The sequence below is a fragment of the Mizuhopecten yessoensis genome, unplaced genomic scaffold (assembly GCF_002113885.1).
Source record: "Mizuhopecten yessoensis strain PY_sf001 unplaced genomic scaffold, ASM211388v2 scaffold716267, whole genome shotgun sequence".
Lineage (NCBI taxonomy): Eukaryota > Metazoa > Mollusca > Bivalvia > Pectinida > Pectinidae > Mizuhopecten > Mizuhopecten yessoensis.
The window spans coordinates 116,389-139,704 of NW_018480031.1; the positions used below are offsets into that span (position 1 = coordinate 116,389).

At 36.2% G+C, this 23,316-nt stretch overlaps 1 protein-coding gene across 3 annotated transcripts in view; it reads right to left on the reverse strand.

The window, feature by feature from the left end:
* LOC110442455 (LIM/homeobox protein Lhx9-like) overlaps positions 1–23,041 on the reverse strand; it is a 56,475-nt gene extending 33,434 nt beyond the window's left edge. The window contains exons 1-3 of one of the 3 annotated variants that reach the window (XM_021486068.1): positions 22,969–23,041; positions 16,001–16,161; positions 9,906–10,111 (exon numbers count right to left, since the gene is read on the reverse strand). In XM_021486068.1, coding sequence (XP_021341743.1) covers positions 9,906–10,111; positions 16,001–16,144 — 350 coding nt within the window. In that variant the 5' untranslated portion in view covers positions 16,145–16,161; positions 22,969–23,041. Of the gene's footprint in view, positions 1–9,905; positions 10,112–16,000; positions 17,042–20,943; positions 20,958–22,968 lie in introns of those variants that run through there. The other 2 variants (XM_021486067.1, XM_021486069.1) reach the window with 2 other exon arrangements.
* Between the last annotated feature and the right edge of the window lie 275 nt (positions 23,042–23,316).

Sequence of the window (23,316 nt, forward strand, 5' to 3'; positions counted from 1 at the left end):
AATATATCGAGCTCTTTCTATGGTAAATTAATGCTGAGTGTATGTATTTTCAATGTAATATTTCCGATACTTCTGTAGATATTTCCTGAAAAGCTTGTGTACATACTTCCGTATGCGGACTATCTGATGGTTGATCCGGATAGCGTTACAGTAGTTTATCGATGTTCACAGAAATTAATACAGTAAAGTACACGACGTAAATCGAAACTACAGCAAACCATGGACACACAACAGGCACATGGAAACGACAATTTCTACTCAATCCCTGGAAGGGGTATCTTAGGTAGCAAACAATGGAAGTGTGTATATAAAATACCAAAAGAACTGGAGGGGTATCTGGAGTGTAATTTACAGGAAGCGAGTGGTATCTTAATCATATTATAAAGCACCATACTGACTAGTTAATCATAATATAAAGCACCATACTGACTAATTAATCATAATATAAAGCACCATACTGACTAGTTTAAACATTTTACATTACTACAAGGTACGATTATATGAGGTTCAAAACATCTACAGAGTATATGTCAATAATCAATGACACAAGAAGGTGTGTATCAATTAGCTGACATTATCTTTTGTATCAATAAATCCCATGAAAATCGGTAAACAGTTTACATGATACATGCAACGAAATATATTTCATCAGTGAAAAGTAGAACATTATTAGTTAAAATTGTGTAATTTATGCTTATAATTTTGTTCCAACCATACTGTTTTCAACTTGTGTTTTCAATAGATCGTAATACCATTTAGATATATAAAACTTCCTTTTGCCAAAATAATGTACTCCTGATTACGGTGGAGACATGGCGGTTAGCGTATCACCAAGCTATACATTCTTATACAAATAGAAAATAAATGAGTACACATGAACATCGATAAAGTAATTTCCTAAAGTCCATGTATTCATTTTGAGTAATACTTAGCTCAGTAGGATTCCGGATAGCTACAATCCGACCTACCGGAACGTATTAGAATGGACCACCAATACACTGTTTACCTAATGTCACATAACATAATTCGGGGCACACTCGGTGTTAAATAAACGTTATAATACGAAATGATTAAGTTTTTATCATTTTGACACAAGAGGTTAAAAGGATTATTGTAGGTCAATCCCTAACATCTTGTCGCCAAATAGATCGGCTTTTGTATTGATCATCGCGCCTGTAATTATACACATAATACACTTTTCATGGTTTCTAAAGGCAAACCAAACGCAATGAACTTAACTTTATAAATCAGATTGATAGGATAAGGGCATTTTAAATTTCATAGTTATGGCACTTGAATTGCATTTCCTATGACAAATAACATTTAACGCGACGTTTAGTTTGCCTGTATTTCAACCAGTTTTTAGTTCCAAAATTCTTAATTGATTTGGGTACAATTTCCATTACGTCTTACTCGGGTTATCTCAGTACACACATTAACATATAATTAAACAGCTTTGTTAAAGATCAGTCGACCATTTCAAAACATGACATAATATTTACGTGTTAAAATTTTGACAGCTTATCTTATTAAATATTTCTCTTCTGCATTTAGATAATTGAGCTCTTTTTTTTGTTACACAACCGACTCTGACAACATGAAAATTAATATTTCAATTTTAGAAAGAGATTTCCTCAAGTTAATTTGTATATTATACAAATATGCTTTCAAGTACTCTGGATATCTTATTTCAATATTAGAACCAATGCGTAGATAGTTACTGAATTAAAGATTAAATATTACATATAAATATGTAGTTGCGACATCTAGATTACATTTGTCTGACAGCGCGCCGTGAGGAAAACATCGTGACGTTGCAGTTTTCATATTGGGTCCCTGTTTTGTGTTGCTTTTTTAGTAATTAGTTTTATTTTGTTCTTGTGTATTAGTGTTGCCGTGGCATATCTCTTTCTGTGTTCTTGTAACTTACAAATGAAAATCATGAAAATTCAGATGAAATTTTGTCATTTACATCGGACAAAGCGGTTTTACGCTATGCAGGATTTCCGTTCGATCGCAGAACTCATTTATACTAAATAATATAATGAATTAACAGGTGAAGTGGGCCTATCATTGCAGATCTCTTCGTTTCCGTTCTGGAGTACTCTAGGCACATCTTATGATAACTAGATTAACGAATCCCAATAGTACATCTATTCGGAACGAATGGCGTTAACAAAATTTGCATATGTTGTACAATCTAGCAACATCCTTCAACATATTCTACCTTTCATGTCGCAGAATAAACACAGATTGAATTTTGGTCCAAAAGTCGTTTGTACACGCTGCAAATACAAACTGAATGAGAGAAGAGGGTCGTTAGACCGACGGTATCAAAGAGGGCGAAACAATGAAAGAATTGCATATTGAAAGGCTAGCTAAATTAACGGCCACGCCCCCTCCTTGTGTTGTCAAGATTCCGTCGACTAGCTGTTTGATTAGACTCCTGTCATACACGTGCCTTAATATTCGCAAAACAAGCATGCACATGCACATGCGCTTTCTCTCGTGTACCGCCATGGTCGAATGCCGACAATTCCAATTTACTTAGCGTGGAACATGAGGTATGCTCATGGTAGAAACAATGGCATCTAAATGCACGAAGACAGTACGGTGTTTATTAATAATCAAGTTAGCTGTGTTTGGCAGCGTAGTTTATATCAAGTTTTGTGAAATACGCTACATTTGTAATTTTAATTAAAATAATCATACAACATGTTTTCTATTTTGAAAATGTAGACGTCGATAAAATTGGCACAACAATCTTGTATCGAACAGACTTTTTAAAAGGTAATAATTTAGTTTACGTTCTAAACATCACAAGGAATCTATTCTTCAATAAACTAAATGAATATTTTTTTTAAAGTGCCATTTTTCAACAAAATTGAAAATATACTAAAACTGTGTAAAGCTAGGCCTATATTTGATATCTGCCAATCATCTTAGGTTCGCGGAGACAAATGAGTTAAACACACATATCTATATCGGATGATGGATAAATATTGCATGGAATATTTCGATAATAAATAGAACAGAGAAACTAACCCAGAAACCTCTTGCCTCTTGCAGTATTAAGAAAAAAACATCGGATACGCATTGACACAGCGTCACCGGCATGTATCGCCGAGAAAGTTTTGGAAATCAGCGAAAAACGAATCATCATATTTCAGAAAGCACCGGGCTCCCTCCCCAAGCATTGATGACTACGGACTGGTAAATCAATTTTCCCGAGTTCATACAAGTGCATAGCCCCGATAGAATTCTCTTACCAACTGTCATTTTCCGAACTTTGAATTCATGCGAAGGAAAATCAAGTTTGCCCTGACGTTTCCTGTAGACCAAGCCGCGTATTTCTTGCCCCGGGACGATTTGAACCAATGACAGCATGCCTCCTGTGTCAATAAAATCTCTAAAGTTTAGGAATTTCGCACCTGGACCCCAGTTTAGACAAAAACATTGCTGTCTGCTTGCTTTCTGTCGTTATTAACATGTAACTGCGAGAGAAAATAACAAAGGAACAGCAATAAATTGTATTTGTAGTCGTCAATGCTTAGTTGCGTCTGTAACACTAAAGATCTTTGAAAGAGGTACCAAGTAAATGTGTTCAGGGTATGTATATGGATACAAAGTAAACCATGCTCCCCCGAATCTGGTCCTGATCGCTTCTTCAGAGATAATAGCAAGCTTATAGGAAATGTTTCCACGCGGGACACTCGCAATAGGTGGTCTGAAAAAGAAAAGAGCGGGAAACATGTTATGGAGTCTGGGTGTCTTACGGATGTTTAGGATTCCCTGAGGTGAGGAAAGATCCGATGACGGTAAATTACACGGCGAGACAGACTACCAAATGTTGATGCAAAACGCGTCAACACGAACGTGAAAACATGACTTAGCTAACACCACTGTGTGTTAGGGTACTGACGCTAAGGTATCCGACGGTATAGCAATGTTATGTATTTGAACGTAGATACTAATTGGAGCATATTAATGAAAATACGTATTCTTGTCGTACAAGCAGTCTTAATTATATTTGTAAATTTGAAACTGAAACGCGTCCAAGTAAGGATAACGAAGGGTAACAAAATCAAATTATACCACGTGAGTTATTACAATAATACCAGATGTACTGACTGAACAGTAATCAACACAATTTCTATGTACAGAAGCATTTAACATAATTGCTTTAAGCTACATTTTGATATTTTACATGTCCAGTTTTGAAATGTCAAGACTTTTTTATGTTCATTAAAATAAACGAAGACGAATTGAGAAAATGTTTTTTATTGTCATTTCTAGAATTTGACCCTGCTGTCTTATGAAAATCTGGGTCTGCTATGTTAAAGAAAAATCTTACAAATAAGGTACTAGGTTAAACTGGCTTCATGATAATTACTTTTAGCATATTACATGTAAAACAAATATATTTCTGGCTGATTTTGATTTCAATTAAGTTAAACATTCATTATTATTTTATTTTTTACCATTAACAAAGTAAAGAAATTAAGAAATCATGTACTGAAAGGTCACGAATGAACTGATAAAGTAATTACAAACAAAACATTTAATATCAAATACATTATTATGTCCCGAATGAAATAAGTTTACTTTACATACATTGTATAATATTTATATTACAAAATCCTGCCATCTGTATTTTGAGAAACACATCCTACTAAAACCCATTTAATCTAGTTCTCATTTGTACAACTATTTCAACAGTGTTTCAATACGCATATTATCTATCAGGGAAATATGTATTATATATATGGTTAACAAATCATTTTCGTTCTTTAAAAAATCCATTTCTTCATCAGAAAATAAAAATAAACAATGAAATAAAATAAAATCACATGAAACACATCCATTAGACCTATATAATGTTTTCGTGTTCTGTATATTATTTTTATATCAACATTTCTGTATAGAACGTGTAAACAACATCAGTAATAAATTGAAACCGACCATTAATGTGTTACAATAGCTTGTACTCTCATATATTACACTAACTAAAATATTTCTTTTTCTTTAAATCTCCTGGTAAAATATTTCTTTTTCTTTAAATCTCCTGGTGAAATATTTCTTTTTCTATAAATCCACTGGTAACATATTTTTTTTCCTATAAATCCCAATATCTCATGATTTTATTAAACAAACATGATACAAATTGGTGTAATACAAATGTGGTTGTTTTCCTGAATTTGTTTACAGATATAAAGAATTTATGAAAATATATTTACAAAAGAAAATACGTTTGAAGTGCTATACATTTTAAGATTGCAGCATTATTCTAATAATTAAAATAAAATCCTTAAAATTATTTCTGTTTCCATCCTTCAGATATTTTTGTATATGCTGCCATGTTAATACAATATAGATAATATAATTATTGTTAGCCTGTAGTTAACCACAGAGGGCGTAAATCAATTATACATAGTATAACAATTTGTTAAATCAGATCGTGCTTTACTACAAAGGACGTTAATAAATTGTCGAAATAAATTAACGTTATAAAAGAAGGTAAGCTAATATGTGTTGTTATAAAAATATATGATCTATTGGAAATCAGATTGATTTTTTCTTTAGCACTGATGAAATGAAATAATGGTACGGATATTTACAACAATGTAGCTGTCAAAATTGATTACATCTGGAAGAAATACAACAAGAATACATACATAAAATTATATACACACAAAATGCATAGTCGTTCAATTATCGCCTTACAAATCGGTACTATTTACAGAAGGAAAGTGTCAATAATGTCTAAATTTTACAGACCACCTGTACTTCGGTATAACGTCAGAGTAACTATCATATGCTTATCCTCAAGTACGCTATCATCTACCAAGGAATGGACGATAGAAAATCAGTCAGGCGTGCCTTATGAAATTATAGCCCTTAAATACCCATTATCCAAGTCTCAATGCTTTCCCACTGTGCCTCACGTCGCTCGGTGCGCGCTAACCATTTATCGACAGGTTCAGCGCCTGTTGAGGTCTGATTCTATTCTTTATAGAAAAACGAACCATAGCTATTTTGAATTAAATCATATACACTACAACGTTATGGTAGTAATTTGTGAATTATGCCTGAAACGTTTTTATTGTACTTACACTGATGTGATTACGAACCAATATTTCAACAACTAAAACACATGTCTATAAATCTGAATATAGTTTTATCTCCATCAATGCTAGAAATAAAATGTCAAAGAAGGTATTGTATCATATGAGAGTATCCTGTGATCATCCTTTAATTATCAATAATCAATATTTATTCTATGTTGTTAGAGATGTACTGTAATGAATAGATCACGGTATGAAGTCAGCATTGTAATTTGGCCGGTACTACCATTAGCTTCCTTTCTTACTCTTCTTAAACAATATCACTTGTATAACACTATGTCACAAATACCAATTTAAATTTTGAAGATTATTTCATTTCGGTTCAAACCGATATCTTACATAAAAACAGAATTATATAATATAATGATAGTATTGAATGTTAAACAAAATCTTACATCAAAACCACAGTTATATGATATAATGAGTATGTTAAAAGTAAGATTTGGAACTGAATCAGGAATTTCTGGTCTAAATAATCAAATGTTGTGGTTGGTATATTTGGAAATTTTAATACGAATTAATTAAGTGAGTTAATTTCCTTACACAGACAAACTACACGACTTTGTTATAACGGTAAACAGATTGATAATTTAATCATTATAACAGATTGTTATTGTTTTTAATTAAATTCATCATGTTCATATTAGCATTTTGTATTGATATTGTGGTGATAGAATTTCCCGTGGAATTATTGACGCTGGGTTTCTTGGAGTCGACCCTAAATTAACATCGACACATGTTAGCCGTCAATCCATACAACCAGGATATTGAACTACAACCTGACAATGTACTCCGGAAATAGGACCTCCATCAATGGGCTCAACCATACTCAACTTAGATTTCTTTTGCGATTTTGTCATTTGAAATTTGTTAAACAAATAAATTTGGAATAACACTCCAAATCTTTCTGATCACAATCCAATCGTAAATATGTTAGCTACATTCTATGAAATTTAACAACTAATCTTGTTTCTCAATGATGGATCAATGCGTTTCAACTTGAAAAGTTTCTTTACTTAATAACTGTTATATAAGTAGCGTTGTTATAGAAAAATGTAATATTAGATTTTATTATTAGTAACTTTGTTGCACTTAAATAATAGTTAGTACATTTGATGGATTTTAATATTAGTAACTTTGTTGGATTTTAATATTAGTAACTTTGTTGGATTTTAATATTAGTAACTTTGTTGGATTTTAATATTAGAAACTTTTTTTTGGATTTCAATATTAGAAACTTTTTTGGATTTCAATATTAGTAGCTTTGTTGAATTTTAATTCTAGTAACTCTGTTACTGCAATATTAGTTATTTTGTTAGTCTGTTACTTCTATATTGTTAACTAGTATAGTTAGATAGCAATATTAGAAATTTTGTAAGACTGCTCTATTATCAATTTTGTTGGACTGCGATATTAGTAAATTTGTTAGACTGTTATATCATTGACTTTGTAAAACCTATAATGTTATTAGCTCGTAAACGAGATAATTTCCTTATTTCAAAAGAAGGATTGTTTTGAGGAGACGTAAGTCTAAACCACTCTGATTATTTCTATTGACCGACATACTCATTATTGAAATATAATTTAATAAGTTATCGTAAACATCCGGATTTTTAAATGGGTTATGATATTGGCCTTTTCTTTTTTTATTGATATATAAAATGAATGGACGAAAGTTTTATACAAAATAAATTCTCTATTATAAAGCGTTTTGACAATTTCAATGTGTGACGTTAGGTTACACAAAACCTTACCCTAACCCTGTTAATGGTGTGGAGACGCCTGCGTTACAATTAAATATTTGTGGTTAGATTATCATTGTTTACACTTAATAAAGTAACACGGAACCGTTTACCTGTTATCAATAGGACAAACGGAAAATATAACGATATTTCTAATTCCATCAAGATTTGTCATTGCTATGGTACAATTACAAACTAAACTACAGTTATGTTTTGTGCTTGCCGAATAGTGCAGGTAAGATAAGCATTAGTCACTATAAGGATACAGGGGATTGGTTCTGATCAACAACATACATCAAAGTGTTGACACATTGTAATTCAAAACATTCTTCACGACAGTGAAGATGGCTGACATGACAGTACTATTGCAGGGATGTGTAGATGCGCTGGATTGACGTTGATGGGGTTCAATCCTACCTTAGCGCTAATAGTATCTAAAGTATAAATGTAGCATATGCAATATAGGTCATTTGCCTTCTGGTTTAAGTCATACCGGTCACTCTGGTTCAACAAATCACGTAGTAATCTGGACAAGGACATGACATTTCGCCAGCAACTTCACAACAAAATAAAAGACCACATTTTTTGTGTGTAGCTCAAAACACAATGTCATATCCCACAACAATAATATAATTAGACGTGACGAACTTCCGGCCAACCTCTGTTTCATAATTTTCACAATTCATCATGCTTAATGCTTTTTTAGAACTTAATATCATGCTAATGTCATTACCTGGTGAAATTATATAAGATGTCATTATTTGGTGTGTATTTATATATGACGGTGTCATCAGTCATTACTGACTGTGTAGTTAAATATGATGATGTCATTACTGGCTGTGTAGTTGAATATGATGATGTCATTACTGAGTGTGTAGTTGAATATGAGGATGTCATTACTGACTGTGTAGTTGAATATGAGGATGTCATTACTGACTGTGTAGTTGAATATGATGATGTTATTACTTGATGTGCAGTACTTGTATATGACGATGTCGTAACTTGGTGTGTGGTTATATATGATAATCTCATAATTTTATGTGAAGATACTTTTGATAATGTTATTATTTTGTATGTCTTTATTTATGAGGATTACATAGTTATATTGCTTTTAGAAACAGGCACCTGCCTTTGTTGTAATAACAGACACACATCCTTGTTTCAATACGTCTTCCATTTATAACAGAACTCCTACCCTTGCAGTAATAACATCTACCCTTGTAGTAATAGACGCTTACTATTGTATTAGTAATAGACATCTACCTAGTAACTTACATCCCCGTGTTAACCAGGTCTAGGTACGGATAAGGGTTTGAACGTTCGTCCGCCCTTACTGTAACAGAAACTCACCTAACGAGTATAGCCAACACGTGTTCCTGTTACAAGGGGATATGTCTGTCACTACATGGGTAGATACATTTTTGTCCATGCTCCAAGAGTAAGTAGTAGTTTGCAGAAAGAGATAATCTCTTCGGTTCTTTACCAATAGTCATTACTAAATGCATGTTTTCCCCACTATTACGGGTAGCTGTCCATTACACCGAGACTACAAGGGTGGTAGTAGGTTGCAGATAAAGATAATCTATTCTGTTATTTCGGCCAGGAATTTTTTCTATGGACTTCAAGTTCAAGTACCACCTTGAATTTCTGCTTGTTGCAGTTTACACATTTTAAAGTACGCTTCAACCCAAGCTGTTTATTGAAGTTCATTGCTAACCTGTTCTCTTCTTCATGAATGTGACGTCAACGATCATCACGTGGTTCCTTGAAATTGAATGCGCTTGTGTATTGTGGTGGGGTAAGAGACAGCCCACTAGTCTTACAATAGTGTACCTACCTGTAATAATCTTCTTCAACTTACTGTGTACCAATGAACCTGTAACCCGATCTTCATCTAACCAAGGTTGTTACTAGAGGACGCGTTACTCTGCGCGAACAAACCAACGAACTAAACCCTGTAATAATGTTCTTTACAGTTTAGATATAATGTACATACCCGTAAATTGTCATCTTTACAGTCTAACTGTATTGTACTTACCTGTAATAGTCTTCTTTACAGTAAATATTTCCATCTCTTGCAAAACACGTGAGTTCGGTATCCAATCGAATTTTGCATTCACAACACTTGAGGCATTGCATGTGCCACTGGCGATCGACCGCTAGGAGGTAGTACCTGTCCAATATCCGGGCACCACACCCGGCACAGAAACTCGGTATGTCGCCATTGTTAAGGACAGGCATCGTCTGTAACGAGGAAAACATTTCGTTTATAATGTCACTATACCGAGGGAAACATTTCTTATATAATGTCACTGTTACGAGGGAAACATTTCGTATATAATGCCACTACATCGATGGTTTATTTCTCCTATACAATGTTATCATAAGTAGGAAATACATGTTAGCTAAAATGTAAATGCAACGAAGATTACATCGCATGTTAAGTCATTGTAAAGAAGGAATTCGTCTTATATATAGTCATTGTAACGATAATTCCATCTAAAATATAATCAAGAATATCGCAATGCGAGAACTTTGGCCGCATATGATGTCAATGCAAACAGGAAGTATGTGCTTTACATAATAGAATTGCAACAAGGGAATCAATGCGATCTAATGGCCTCGTGAGGAATGTTTGTCATTGATTATTACTTTATGACAAGGGGTACATGTTAGCAACAAAGACATTGTAACGAGTGAATATTTTTATCTTTAGGAACATTCGAAAACAATGACACACGTTTAAATGACATTTTACTACCTATATATGCATTCAACTAAAATTCCAGCTATCCGCGTGTAAGCAGTTGTTACATTTTTGAGGAAGTACTTTGTTTAGCTGTACAGTACTAAACGATCGCTAATTGTTATATTAAAATTAAATAAGATTAATTACATTAAGGATGGTGTTCCGCCACTATCATACCGATGTATATAATTTATGTGGAGAGAAGACTGCAAGCGAGTGATGATAGATCGTGAGTTATATCGAGTCGGGTACATTAATTCTCACGAAGTGTTACATAGGGTGAGGATTTATTACACGAGGTCGTTTCTCTGCGCCTGTTCGCGCCCTTGCAGTGTACACTGTGGAAGGCCTGGTGGCCCTGTGAAGACTCCCCACGCTAGGGTCATGTGTCACCTTAACTTTTGGCTACAAGTTTCATCAACCATGTCAATGCCATCATCCCTGATCGCTATCGGACGTGGTGATAGATTTGATGGGGACCGTAGGAAGACAGTATCAGTCATCCCAAGCCTCCCTGCCCAAGACATCTCGTGCGATCATCCCCATACCCTAGCCACACCGCGCTCAGCCCGTGCCATCATCACCATACCCTAGCCACATCGCTCTCTTATACCCAAGACACCTCCCAAGACACCCTGCACCGATATGCGAAAATCAACTCTCACTTAATGTACCCCAGTCATCCCAGCACTGATACCTCCGTCCTCTTCACAGCCCAAATCATTCTTGAACTCTCTATACCTTTTTTTCACGCCGACTAGACTCATCAACATCCCCTACCCCAAGAATTCAAACCTTGGTCTTACCTCAATTATTCTTTTATAATTACTATCTCATGTATGTACCTTACACAAATCGCCGAGCACACGCAGTACTAGAAGAGAATGTCCGCCGTTCATGATATTTTCGCTACTGCAGCGTCCTGTCTGCCATCTTATTGTATATCAGACGAAACATGAAGTCCTCACAACTCTGTTTTGCTATCAATAAACAACATCGATACCTAAGAGTCCTCTCTTTTTAGCAGTAAATATTCCTGTTTCATCAGTTTTTGTACTTGATTTTGACCCAACAGCCAATTTTCAAAATCCCTTTGGGGGTATGTATTGGACTGTAACATGTATTCTTTACTGTAAAACATAGGAATAAAAGTATTGTGCGTTATCTAAGATATTGACGGCTCGTCCCGACTGGTGGAGCCACTAAGATACTTTGGTTTGGTAAGCTTGCCCGTACTGGCGGAGCTACTAAGATACTTGGTTTGGTAAGCTTGCCCGTACTGGTGGAGCTACTAAGATACGTTTGGTTTGGTAAGCTTGTCCGTACTGGCGGAGCTACTAAGATATTTGGTTTGGTAAGCTTGTCCGTACTGGCGGAGCTACTAAGATACTTTGTTTGGTAAGCGTGCCCGTACTGGTGGAGCTACTAAGATACTTGGTTTGGTAAGCTTGCCCGTATTGATGGAGCTACTAAGATACTTTGGGGTTGGTAATTCACTGAGCTTCGTCTGTCAGATCCCATCATGCGAATACGTCCATCTTTGTGGCACTCGACAAAAAACCCAGCTTCTAGTTATTTCTGTCAGTTTATCAACAACCTGGTGTAACATTAGAAACTAATTTTGGCGTTTGACTTAAGATAACATACACTTGCTGTTTATTTTCACGAAAACCTCTTTTTTAGTTTTGTAAAAGAATTTATGAGAAGTAAAATTGAAATGCAGAAAATAGCATCTTTTTTTCTTCCAAAAACTACAGCAGATACAGTACGGTCTGAGGGCGGTAAACTATACCATATACCAATATCTCCTTCAATCATAATCACACTAACACTACACAAACCTAAGTTAAAGAGGTTGTTTGTTAACTTTATAATTAAAAAAAGGATTAATGTGCTGTACGACCCACCAATCACTGGACGTTATGACAGAGGCAGTGCAAGGTAAATTATAATTTGCGCGCGCCCAGACTGGACTTTAAGTGTTAAAATCAGAATTGGGTCAGACGCAAAAATCTATTTCGACTTTTGGCTATAATATAGCACATGTTGAGAGTATCCCACACATTAATATCACATTTGAACAACCGTTATCTCCCCATAATATTTGTCACCGTGGGTAGATTGGAAGTAAATGAGTACGCTTCCTTCACGTGTCACACATAAAACGCGTTAATTATTAACACTTTCTTTTATTGATGAGACAAGTGTCCGGAGTTAGAAGAAAGTTATCGGTCCTATAATTTGGGCACAAGAGAACACGTGATTAAATATGAGTTACTTAAACTATCACAGAGGTGTGAATTGTTTAATAATGACACGAGATGCTGGAAAAGATAACGTATCTTTATAATGTCATTCCGGAAGATTATACTCCAAAATTAATTAGATCAGCCCAAAATCCTTGACTCAATAATTACAGAGATTAATTTGTTCTATTTCATATAATTATATACGAAAAGATTGGACTTCAATTATTTAACGTACTTCTCTCCTTTCCAATCAAAAATATAAAATCCTGATTAGGAAGCACAGGTCTAGTAAAAGTAAGGAATAGGTACGTGTCGTGTTCACATCATGGACTAGTGAAGACACTCATTTCTAATTCACGACCTTTATGGCAATTAATTTACTTATATGAAATATATTTATTTTTCGTGAAATATAATAACTATATCATTATATAGATTTGAAATTAAGGGCAATGATTCATTTTGTGTAACCAATACGTCTTTATATTTCTCTTTTATTTCATAAAAATTTGGATATCTGCATATTTCTACAAGGAAATGTCATTGGAAAAAATATTTAAATCGAAATTATTGTTGCAAATGAAAAAATATAACTATGTAAAGTATGTATAAATATATCATTTACATGTTGGGGGTTTCGGAGAAACCACGTGTTAATGTTTAGGAAACAGAACCTGTTATTGGTTCTCGTCCAGTCCCCCTTGAGTTAGGACCAGCTAACCAAGGCTGGAACCCAAGGGACTTGTATGTACCGACATCTACTGACCACACTATCAGATTATCCAAACACATTACAAGCTATATACACCCCGGTCTTGTGGTCACTTCACACCCAAACTGACTGCGACATCTGTTTTACTGGACACTGGTCAGTATGGAGCTAATACAATATGTGCCGCATGTGTTCGAACTAAATGTGCAAAAATAAGCTTAGCTTTGGCAAATACCATCATGTCAAACAATCCGTCACTGTCACCGAGCCGAGAATCGGGAAGGTTTTTCTTACTGAAATGTAGCACTGTACTGTTATTTTTTCGATAAAACCTCGTACACATTTCACATGTAAGTATAGCAACGCTGAAGGAATAACGACAATTGTCGTAAATGAGGTACCAAAGATATAAAAATGACGTACTACACGGAATACATGTAACTACAAAATGTACGATGAAATATCATTTCTGAAGAAAAACTAAATAGTACTGTGGAAACCGACATTGCTGTGACATTGTACTACAGTTACGTAATCATAAATATAATTACTGTCTACGGTTACGTAATGATACCGGACACAACAGTTGGTGGTCACACTTATAATTACTGTCTACGGTAACCGGGTTCCTGATTAAAATGATACTCCAAACCTATCTGATTGTATGATATTATTATTTCAATCCACACAAATCACAAATATTTAGGCTACTGAGAACAATTTGACGTTTTATTTCATTTGTTAAATCTAAAATACATGTAATAAGACAAAAAATATAGAAAATAAGCATGGTTCTTCTTTCCAATAACCGTACATCGTGGTCTGACAATGTAAAATAATTTTCAAGTCACAGATCAACCATAATAGAAAAATAAGGATTTCATTGTGCCAATCATATGATAAAAATCCTAAATTTTAAGTCTCCTATATGTCACTTAACTATCTTTTGGAAATATTTTTTTTTATCTTTAGTTACAGACGTCTGCATTTAAAACAGTTTGTTGATATGTTATTTTATTTTACATTTATGAAAAAAGGCGCAGTTGTTTTGTATTGTTGTTTTAACAATACAATTAAATACAAACCAAAGTATTTGATATTTGGACGGACTCGAATATGTAATTATTTGTGACCGTGTAGAATCAGAAAGAAAATATTACCAGCAAACTATGGTACACACACTCCGTTATAAAACATCATCAAGGTTATCCTGGTTTGATATCAGTTTTTGAATTATCTTAAATAATTTGTATAAGCTCAAGGAATGGAGGTATTCATGCCGGCAGATGTGTTATTTTGTTTTAATAAGTTTTTATGTGTAATAGTATGCTAGGTATACAATAGCTTTGTCAGATCAAAATTAAATAATTTCGTCATCACGTCAGAAACTAAATATTATCACTTCATCAAACGATAAATTATATCGTGTAATCACTTTATCACACCTGAAACTGTGCTATCATAACATTTAATTGAAACGAACAGCAGGTTTTTACTAAGCGCTAATTTCAACACACAGAAATTATTTTTTACATATTCCGCGCCCCCTTATATTAACCAAAACGTATATATATATATATTATTAATCATCAAAACCTTTACATACACATCTATCTTTATCCGTCGGTATGAACGATAGAAAATACAAATATCTAAATTACTGAAATAAGCCCAACACAGTACAAATAATGACATCATCATTTGAATTTGAAAGTTATTCAAACTATTTATTTACCAGCATAAAATATAACTGTTGATTGTTTTTAATTGATTTTTTATAGAAACAAGAAATGAAGGTGGTCAGATTTGAAAATGTGTCATAGACTTCAGACAATCGCCGAATTCCATTTAGAAATGTATATGTTTTATCAGATATTTATTAGATGAAAGCAGTTGTAATTTTTGGTTGTACGTATTTCCCGACGACAGAGAATGAGTTGTCAATATTACTTTTAAGACAATCTTTACCCTCTGAAGACACTGTAAATAAGCAGCCACTCATTATCCTAGTCTAATTGTTCGGATAACGTTACCAACAGTTTGTTCTACTCATGTCAACACTGTAGTTTTACGTCTATTATCTAAGCATATGATAAGAATTTTTTTTTTCCTTTTTCCTTTTATTTTCCTTTTAGTTTAATAGATAATTAATTTAATAATCAGACATAAATCGTATAGACATGTCACAGGAGGGCAAACAAGCATTGAGCTTTTATAAAACCTAATCTTTTATTTTGAAACCCACCTGTTAGACTTTAAACATCATGCGATTCTTCATGATTATATTACTACACCTCCTACTAAATGTCTATGAGATAGTTATTAGCTTCAATCATAATTATTGAGGGCTGCGAGATAATTGTTCAAGTTTTGCTAGATTCTTGCCCACACCAGCCTGACATTCCGAGCGGAAGTTGACTTACCCGTCTAATATGATGGTCCGGATACTGTAGTTCCTCTCCGTGGTAGTGTGGATTATCATTGTGGAACTCTCCCGGATCGGATAGACCCAGATTTGACTTCTCAACCATCTCTCTCCCCTCTGTCCAAACGCCAAGCTTGACCATAGACTTACCGCTGTCCACTGCGAACAATTAATCAAAATGATTGTCCAAAATTACGGAGAATACGCCACTTGACGTCTCTTCCAGAAGTCTCTCACTTTTCCATCAGATATCTGTTGATGGACCCAGTTACTGGAGTTTAATATACTGTTACTAACACGTTATCTGAGCAGTGACCACTGTCCACTGTAACACTTAGTCCCAATAATTGTCCGAAATTACTTCGCAAACTCTATGACACCTCCCTGTGAAATCCCTCACGTCGCTATCTGATAACCGTTACTGAAATATGTTGGTCAACTTTTGAGCACTGTCCACTGTAACACTAAGTCCCACTAATCGTCCGAAATATCTTCGTTGGATTAGTTGACAGTTCCTCGACAGATATACCCTATTTCTCCAGATGACTTGCCTAGTTAGAAAATCCACCGTTTCTGTTTACTTCCAGGTTAAAATGAAACCTTGTAACAGTATCTGTATGTTCTTGGTATGTAAATAGGACATCAAACGGAATATTCGCATGGCATTCTTAAAAAGTCGCCAAATACATTAAACCACTTTCAGACTGGTAATGTTACGATGGTGTAAATGGACACATTTGAGGCGTATTCTCTCTTTGCTTAATACTAGACACTGTCGAGCAGGCTCTCGACTATTATATTTAAAATAAAACCATGTTCCTCTGGTAGATCCCACATGCCGTTTTCCCGTTGTACGTAAGCTTTTCTTTTTACTATAGGTGAAGTTCTAACCGAGCCGAGCTTCGGATAATGAAGGGGGCGGGGCGCCCGCTCCGATTGTAAATTTCAACACCAGCTAACCTCTCCACATCAATGGTGGTTCGGATTTCCTGCTCAAACGATCTCATTGGCTGAAAGCTGACAATGGAATCTGTTGCCGAGCGGTGGGCGTGTCTATTTCTCTTTCTCGTCCATAGCACATGTTCTTGGAGTTGACTTTCTCTCAGCACTGTCAGTTTCACGAAGGTTTCATATCATTGCTTTCGATACAATTTTCAGTCAATTGCATAGTAGCATATCTACATATTCTTGTTGATATGCAACTCCACCATGTCAAAATGAGGTAAACATGTTTATAATTCTTTTAAGTGAAACCACAAAAGTTTGATTGATTAACATAATATCGCTAAGCCGTATGAACTCCGGTCGTGTTTACCACTAACGCGAAATGAACGTGTCGTGGTAACACTGGTCCAGTATGCAAAGGTTTTCAATATATTTTATTACATACTTAGACATATCATCGAGTAAACGACACACGTGCATACATAAATAACCAATTATACGTGGTGTTGTTACATTTAATGTATATGTTTCAGATTCTTTCAATGATCACGTCAACGTCTATAGTTTATGTGATACACCGAAATCACATCAGAAGTTTAAATTGTGAGGAAGATTCAAAACCTTCTAGATTAAAAGTTCATTTCACCAACTTATCGTATGTAAAACCTGATAGACTTGACTGAAACGGAAATCTGTAAAATATAAAAACTACCAGCACTGTTTGAGATGTGGTACCACACGCCACCTGTTTTACACAGGCAGTCGTGGTGAACCCCGGAGTATCTATGTGTCCCGGGAGCCCTAGTCGACTGGATATTTGTATTTGTTCCACAGTCCAGTGTTTATATATCTTTGTGTTTATAGGTCTGGGTGTTGACCATTGGACTTAGGGAAGCGAGTGACCAGTCGTTTACAAACATTGATTGACCACTTGAGTATAAGGGTCAATAGCAATGTACAGTCTCTACATCTTCTTGCCGTCCGCAACAAGTGAACGTGGCACGGGTTCCTCGTAGTCCTTCCGTCACTTAGGAAGTGTTTAGTGTCCTACATGGCCTGGAACAATTTTATAGGAAACAATTCATTCTGAATTTAATTAACGTTTTACTTGGATTACCAGGGAAATTGCGCCAAGTAGAAATTGATGAGCGTACAAAGCATATTGCATCATTTGTTTTAAACAAACCCTATGTACATGTAAGTGTAGATTGAATAAACTATTTACTAATCAACAGCCAACTGCGAGGCCACAGTTAGACGAACATTTCTTAACTTCCCATAGGCAAGCATTGCTGAAGTTAGGGAAAATGCAATTAACTGATGATGTCCTTAAATTCAACAATGCTTCCCCACACATCCAACAAATACAAGACTGAACAAGGCTGCCCAGTATCGGTGATACTGGCCTTGCTGTCTACGTATTGTTACATTGAGATACCTAGGGTGTATATTCTTTTGTCTACAGTGACGACCAGCTATGTAAAGTTACGGAAACAGAGGTACTCTCGACAACAATCGTCATCGATCGTCTACCGCCAACATTTCAGGTCCTTTCGGGTGGTCTCTTGTTTTTCTTTGAATATTGAAGCTTTAAAGGTAAACACTACAGTTTTGAGTGGAAAAGACAGATTTTAACACAAAACCGGACCTAAGACGAAAATCAAACCCGTGACGTAAGCCGTACTTAGCGTTCCGTCTCCGACTCTCTTTTGTACACTATGCTTATTTTAGACAGGTGAGCTTTTGCAGGTCAAACACGACTCTGTAAATGTTAGCTGTATTGTCCGTGTCAATATTGGATCAACACCGTTTTATTGAACCTAGATTGATATCATTGGAATTCGGAATGTACCAAAGTGAGAAGAATTGATTTTTCAGACTATCGTGTTACGTTACTGTGAATGAGAGAGGAGTTTGTGTCCTCCATAGCTCACATGATTCCAGATATATAAAGAATATATCACTCGGTCATTTTTTTTCACATTTCCTTATTGGTTGTGGTTTCTTCTGTAAATATATTTCTTACATTTGTTGCTTCCTTTGGAAGACATCGATAGGGTGTTCCATTAGAGCAGCAGGAAGGACTTAGGACTATATTTAACAGCTCCAGAATCCGTACCTGTTCCATCGGACATCTTGTCGTTAATAAGGAATCATATCATGGTTAAGTAAAGCAATGTATTCTAACTTAGTGGAGGGGTATTTTTACTTAGGTCAAACAAAAGAAACAATATTAACTTTAACTTGAAAATTGCCAGGAAAGATAAGGATAGGCACTAAAAATTAGTGTAGGCAGGGTAGCTGTAACTGGCGGTATGATGTGTATATGGTGTTGATGTATTTAGATGGTGATCGGCGGTATGATATGTATATGATATGTATATGGTGTTGATGTATTTAGATGGTGTTCGGCGGTATGATATGTATCTGGTGTTGATGTATTTAGATGGTTACCGGCGGTATGGTGTGTATATCGTACTGATGTATTTAGCTGGTGACAGCTGTATGGTGTATATATCGTGCTGATGTATTTATTTTTACTTAGGCCAATCAAAAGAAAACATGTTTGTTTCCTGCTACATGTCTGAAAAACTTGGGAAGGTACGCAACTTTTTTGTTTCATTTTCTAAAATATAGACTTAACATAGGCAAGTAATATTAACTTTAAGTTGAAAATTGCCAGGAAAGATAAGGATAGGCACTAAACATTAGTGTAGGCAGGGTAGCTGTAACTGGCGGTATGATATGTATATGATATGTATATGGTGTTGATGTATTTAGATGGGGACAGCTGTATGGTGTATATATCGTGCTGATGTATTTAGATGGTGACAGGCGGTATGGTGTGTTTATCGTGCTAATGTATATAGATGGTGACAGCGGTATGGTGTGTATATCGTGCTGATGTATTTAGAGGGTGACCGGCGGTATGCTATGTATATCGTACTGATGTATTTAGATGTCGACCGGTGGTATGGTGTGTTTATTGTGTTCATGTATTTAGATGGTGTCAGGCGGTATGGTGTGTGTATATCGTGCAGTTGTATTTAGATGTTGACCGGCGGGATGGTGTGTATATCGTGCTGTTGTGTTTAGTTGGTTATCTGTACATAGTGCTGTTTTGTTTAGCCGTTGACCAGCGGTATAGTGGGACAGACAAACCTGACAACTATTTACCACATAATCACGGGCGTAGATACCTACCTATGATATGTATATCGTACTGATGTATTTAGATCATGACAGCGGTATGGTGTGTGTAAATCGTGCTGATGTATCTAAATGGTGACAGCAGTATAGTGTGTTTATCGTGCTAATGTATTTAGATGGTTATCGGCGGTATGATATGTATATCGTGGTGATGTATTTAGATGTCGACCGGTGGTATGGTCTGTGGCAATCGTGCTGATGTATTAAGATGCTGACCGGCGGTACGATATGTATATCGTGCTGATGTATCTAAATGGTGACAGCAGTATGGTGTGTTTATCGTGCTGATGTATAAAGCTGGTGACGGGCGGTATGGTGTGTAAATCGTGCTGATGTATTTAGCTGGTGACAGCTGTATGGTGTGTCTATCGTGCTGATGTATCTAGATGGTGACAGGCGGTATGCTGTGTTTATTGTGTTCATGTATTTAGATGGTGACAGCTCTATGGTGTATATTTCGTGCTGATGTATTTAGCTGGTGACAGCTGTATGGTGTGTATAGCGTGCTGTAGTGTTTATGTATATATCGTGCTGATGTATCTAGATGGTGACAGGCGGTATGATGTGCGTATCGTGCTGATGTATTAAGATGGTGACGGGCGGTATGGTGTGTGTATGGTGTTGATGTATTTAGATGATGCCCGCGGTATCGTGTGTATATCGTGCTGTTGTGTTTAGTTGGTTATCTGTACATAGTGCTGTTATGTTTAGCCGATGACCAGAGGTATAGTGGGACAGACAAACCTGACAACTATTTACCACATAATCACGGGCGTAGATACCTACCTCGTCCTATTGTCTCGTCGATACAATGCAAAGGGCACTTAAGATGGTGACCGGCGGTAGGATATGTATATCGGGCTGATGTATTTAGAGGGTGACCGGCGGTATGATATGTATATGGGGTTGATGTATTTAGATGGGGACAGCTGTATGGTGTGTCTATCGTGCTGATGTATAAAGCTGGTGACGGGCGGTATGATATGTATATGGGGTTGATGTATTTAGATGGTTATCGGCGGTATGATATGTATATCGTTCTGATGTATTTATATGGTGACCGATGGTAGGGTGTGTATATGGTGTTGATGTATTTAGATGGTGATCGGCGGTATGATATGTATATCGTGCTGATGTATTAAGATGGTGACCGGCGGTACGATATGTATATCGTGCTGATGTATTTAGATGGTGGCGGGCGGTATGGTGTGTATATCGTGCTGATGTATAAAGTTGGTGACGGGCGGTATGATATGTATATCGTGCTGATGTATTTAGATGGTGACCGGCGGTATGGTGTGTATATCGTACTGATGTATTTAGATGGTGACAGCAGTATGGTGTGTTTATCGTGCTGATGTATTTAGATGGTGACGGGCGGTATGATATGTATAGCGTGCTGATGTATTTAGATGGTGACAGGCGGTATGATGTGTGTATCGTGCTGATGTATCTAAATGGTGACAGCAGTATGGTGTGTGTATGGTGTTGATGTATTTAGATGGTGACCGATGGTAGGGTGTGTATATGGTGTTGATGTATTCAGATGGTGACAGCAGTATGGTGTGTTTATTATGCTGTTGTATTTAGATGATGACAGCGGTATGATGTGTGTATCGTGCTGATGTATTTAGATGTCGACCGGCGGTATGGTGTGTATATCGTGCTGATGTATTTAGATGATGACAGCGGTATCGTGTGTATATCGTGCTGACGTATTTAGATGTTGACCGGCGGTATGGTGTGTATATCGTGCTGATGTATTTAGATGATGACAGCGATATCGTGTGTATATCGTGCTGACGTATTTAGATGTTGACCGGCGGTATGGTNTTATCGTGCTGATGTATTTAGATGGTGACAGGCGGTATGCTGTGTTTATTGTGTTGATGTATTTAGATGTCGACCGGCGGTATGGTGTGTTTATCGTGCTGGTTTATTTAGATGGTGACTGGCGGTATGGTGTGTGTTAATCGTACTGATGTATTTAGATGATGACAGCGGTATGGTGTGTATATCGTGCTGACGTATTTAGATGGTGACGGGCGGTATGGTGTGTAAATCGTGCTGATGTATTTAGATAATGACAGCGGTATGGTGTGTAAATCGTGCTGATGTATTTAGATGATGACAGCGGTATGGTGTGTGTATATCGTGCAGTTGTATTTAGATGTTGACCGGCGGTATGGTGTGTATACTGTGCTGATATATTTTACTTGTGACCGTAGATATGGTGTATGTATAGATTATGCTAATGAATTTAGCTGACGACCAGCGACATAACGTGTATATCGTGTGTTTACCTCGTGACTTACTGTATATTGTTTGTATATCGTGATGCATTGTTCAGCTTTTGACCTGATATATATGGTGTGTGTATGTATCGTATTGTAGTGTTTAGCTTATTAACGGCTGTATTGTGTGTATATCGTGCTGTAGTGTTTAGTTGGCTATCTGTATGGTGTGTATATCGTGCTGTAGTGTTTAGCTGACTATCTGTATGATGTGTATAGTGTGCTGTAGTATTTAGTTTGTGATATGTGTGTTGTATATCGTGCTGTAGTGTTTAGTTGGTTATCTGTACATAGTGCTGTTATGNCATATCGTGCTGTAGTGTTTAGTTGGCTATCTGTATGATGTGTATAGTGTGCTGTAGTATTTAGTTTGTGATATGTGTGTTGTATATCGTGCTGTAGTGTTTAGTTGGTTATCTGTACATAGTGCTGTTATGTTTAGCCGATGACCAGAGGTATAGTGGGACAGACAAACCTGACAACTATTTACCACATAATCACGGGCGTAGATACCTACCTCGTCCTATTGTCTCGTCGATACAATGCAAAGGGCACTTGCTATGGGTGAATGTCGACTCTAATCGCCTTACCAGTTTCCAGTGTCCCCGACTGGTCAAGGAAAAAGGAGAGCCCCCTACTGGTTTCCGGACAATGCCTTGTCAGTTGGCAGCTCTCATGTGTGATCATCCCAGGATTGTTCACCTGGACGGTAACACGCCAGACAAGGGTTACATGGTAACGGTGTCAGGCGGGCGGAGAGAGGAGTAGAGTGTCTGAGTGTCGCTCAGTCCGACGCTCACTACGTGATACCTTTGGTGTTCAACCTATTACATAGAGAAGGAAATGTTTCATACATGAATTCGCT